Source organism: Notothenia rossii, assembly GCF_949606895.1.
Source record: "Notothenia rossii genome assembly, chromosome: 10".
NCBI lineage: Eukaryota > Metazoa > Chordata > Actinopteri > Perciformes > Nototheniidae > Notothenia > Notothenia rossii.
In genome coordinates, this window is record NC_136908.1 from 51774034 (window position 1) to 51777436 (window position 3403).

General features: G+C 40.5%; 1 protein-coding gene across 1 annotated transcript in view; it reads right to left on the reverse strand.

Annotated features, from left to right (window-relative positions):
* lamb1b (laminin, beta 1b) overlaps positions 1–3274 on the reverse strand; it is a 25031-nt gene extending 21757 nt beyond the window's left edge. Inside the window, exons 1-3 of the mRNA XM_079653400.1 lie at positions 3116–3274; positions 2282–2457; positions 253–388 (exon numbers count right to left, since the gene is read on the reverse strand). Coding sequence (XP_079509526.1) covers positions 253–388; positions 2282–2457; positions 3116–3149 — 346 coding nt within the window. The 5' untranslated portion in view covers positions 3150–3274. The remainder of the gene's footprint in view (positions 1–252; positions 389–2281; positions 2458–3115) is intronic.
* Between the last annotated feature and the right edge of the window lie 129 nt (positions 3275–3403).

A 3403-nucleotide genomic window follows, 5' to 3' on the forward strand; every position in this document is an offset into this window, starting at 1 on the left:
AAACGCCTGTGTGGTGAGATGTTGACACACATCTGTTTCTTCTCCGCACACCTGTTCTCCTCAGCAGACCTGTAAGCCCCGCCCCCACGCTGTACCCTGATTGGCTGCAGAGAGTCTCTGTGATCTCCTGTCTACTCATTACTCCTGAGAACAGCCTCAGTCTCAGCTCACACGCTGTTCAAAAATTTAAAACAGGAGTTGTGTCTCAACAACAGACACTTTTATTTCCCCTTTTAGTCTTCTGTTTCTCACCGTTCTCAGACTGCCACCAGGTCTTCAGACGGTTGTGGGCGAAGGTGGTGACCAGGTTGTTGATGGAATGGCTCCCTTGGTTTTTGTTCTCATGAAAAGGCTTCCTGGAGTCGCACAAAAAACATTTCTTCTCCTCCTGATGGACACAGACAGTTTTACAGTGTCAGTACACTGATAGTTTTGCAATGTATTCACCCAGGGGAAAACAATTGAATACAAAGGTGAATGATATGCTGTTGCTCTTACTCTGGTTTCTCAATCAAACAGGATATACACTTTTTTGATTGTGACTTCATCCAAAGAAAGGATTATATAGTTTATCTTCCACTGCTTCACTATTCAAAGCATTTTTTTATTTGTTAAGGTTTTACAAAAAAGATTGAAGCAGATTTTGATACATTAAATCAAAATCCCATGCCAAAAGTAACCCTTAACTATTACATCATTACAAATATGACACATCAAAAACATGGTAAGCACATAAAGGATTCTAAACAACAACATAACACAAACAAGAAAAGGAAAAGAAAAACCCCCTCTCTCTTTTTCCTTCCCATTTTGTGACCTGTATAACATTTAATTACATCAAAGAAAGCTAAAGGCTGGGGTTTTTATTAAAACATATCAAGTCGTCTCTTTCCTACCTGCAACTAATGATTATTTATATTCTAAAATCAAATAATTAAAAATATTAATTTCTTCTTTCTTGTTTTTATCATTAATAGAAAGCTGCTTCTGTTCAGTTGAGAGTATTATTGCTAATACACTGGAGAATGTGGGAGTAAATGTGAGGTGTCCACATACTTTTGACCATGTAGTTGTTAATTCGTTAACAATAAATTACAATTGGATTTACCTGACGCTTTTATCCAAAGTTACTTACAATGATTGCATTAAAACATGAAGAAACAAGCTCAGAAAGCGAGAACTGAAAGAGAGAACAAGATCCGGGGAAAGTGAATAAAAACCTAAGCTCTACTGTGTATATATAATGTCTCAGTGAGTGTGTGATAATAATGTGTTTCCTGCGTTTGTCAGCAGCAGGAGCCTCGCCTGCAGATGGTTTGGCATGGACACAAGCTTTACACACACACACACACACACACACACACACACACACACACACACACACACACACACACACACACACACACACACACACACACACACACACACACACACACACACACACACACACACACACACACACACACACACACACACACACACACACACACACACACACACACACACACACACACACACACGCTGAAATCTCACTATATTGCAGCGTGAGAATAAACAAGACAAGTTTCTCAATTTCACAAGGCCCCTGCCAACTATGTCTGTGTTGAAATGTGAGCGGAGTCTCCCTAAGTGGCTCCACTTAACAGTGTTTGGTGGAAAAATGCGTCCTGCTTCCCCCCCCCTTCAGCATCACGCAGCTCATACTTGAGGACTGTGCTCATCCTCAGGAAGCTCAGAGAAGCCCCCACACTGTGTCTTTTTCATAAGGACACCATTCACACAGCGAGTCGCCACAGGGTGTTTGATAAAAAGAGAAACCCCTCCCCGTCCACAGGCACACAGGGAGGGATTGTGAGGCCACACAGCACTTATTGTGGAGAGGAATGTCTGAACTCCCACAAGACAAGACATAAAGCAGATACTGTAAATCTGCACACTCCCACACAGAGGCAGGGCTACAACTATTAGCCAGTTAATTGATTAGTCGATTGATTTGGATAATCAGTTAACCGTTTGAGTCATTTTGGCATTTGTTTCACCAGAACATAACCAGGAATGGTCTTTGACTTTCATCCTTTAATTAAGAGTTTTGGATCCACCTGTTTTTGGATAGAAAACTGCTTTTATTACTTTATTTTCCAGACTTTATTTAGAAGAATATATATATACTTTGCCCTACATTCTGAAGGACAAATCAACATCTTAATCGTGACACCCTGCATGGTTATGTGGCTGATATTAAGCGCAGAGTTTTTCTTCCCAGCATCCTCACTGTTCTTACCTCCAGATGTCCGACGATGCAGAAGCGCTCGGGCTCCTTCAGGCCGCAGGTGGAGGTGACGCTGAGCTTGTGCGCGCGGCCAATCAGCAGGTCACCTGTGGCGGGGTAGCAGCTGCCCTCGGTGCAAACATCCGGGAACTCTGGGAATTGCTGCGCCCTGACGGAGGTCCACAGGGCTGCAGGGAGGGAAACATACAGCTGTTAGTGGTGATGGTTCCAAAAAATCCTACATTATATCTTCCTTTACTTTCAATTATAAAACCCAGAGAATCCAAACTTTACCACATGGATTCTGTTTAAGATTGAGTTATACAAAGTAATTTTTTTATTACATTATTCCAAAATGACAAACCTTTCAGGCTCAATTTAATAGTCAACAAAGTAAAATGGTGTCGATACAGTATACATGAAGTAAAACACTTTACATCAAACAAAACAACATTTAAAGAATACGTTATTGCTTGAACAAAGAGCGATGTTTTTTTTTTAGCAATAAAGAGTTGTATTAGGGCTTTGAGATATGATTGATATACTATAAAAATCTTACATACTACATAGTAAACAATGTCAAAACATGACTTATGTACATATACACAGTAGGCACATATGTCCTGTATTAACATGCTAAAACCAAGTGTAAAAGTTTCCTGCAGCAGCCTTATCTTTCCTCATCTCTTAAAACACGATATAATAATCGTTTGCATATGGATATCATTACATGCGTTGTGGCTGCATACTGTTTTGGCAGCCTAGAAATGTTAATTCAAACCAGAGTGCCTATAGCATCTGAAGAAGTTTTGACATATAAACAAAAACTTTTAAAATAAAACTCACCCAAAGTTGTTATAAAGAGGATTATCAGCGACATTTCCACGAGCAGTACATTGACAGCACGTCTGATCGATGATGTTGATGATGATGTTGATGCGTCCTTCAGTTGAGAGAGTCAGTCAGTGTGTGTGAGTGTGTGAAGTGTTAAATCAGAGGCAGTCTTCTTGTAGAAGTCCTTATGTATGGAGTGTAGTGAGTGCCCAACATAGACCTAGAGAGAGTATGGTGTCTGGAGTGTGGAGAGTGCCATAGCTCCCTGAAGAAGACTGCTATGCATCATTTATATGGCAG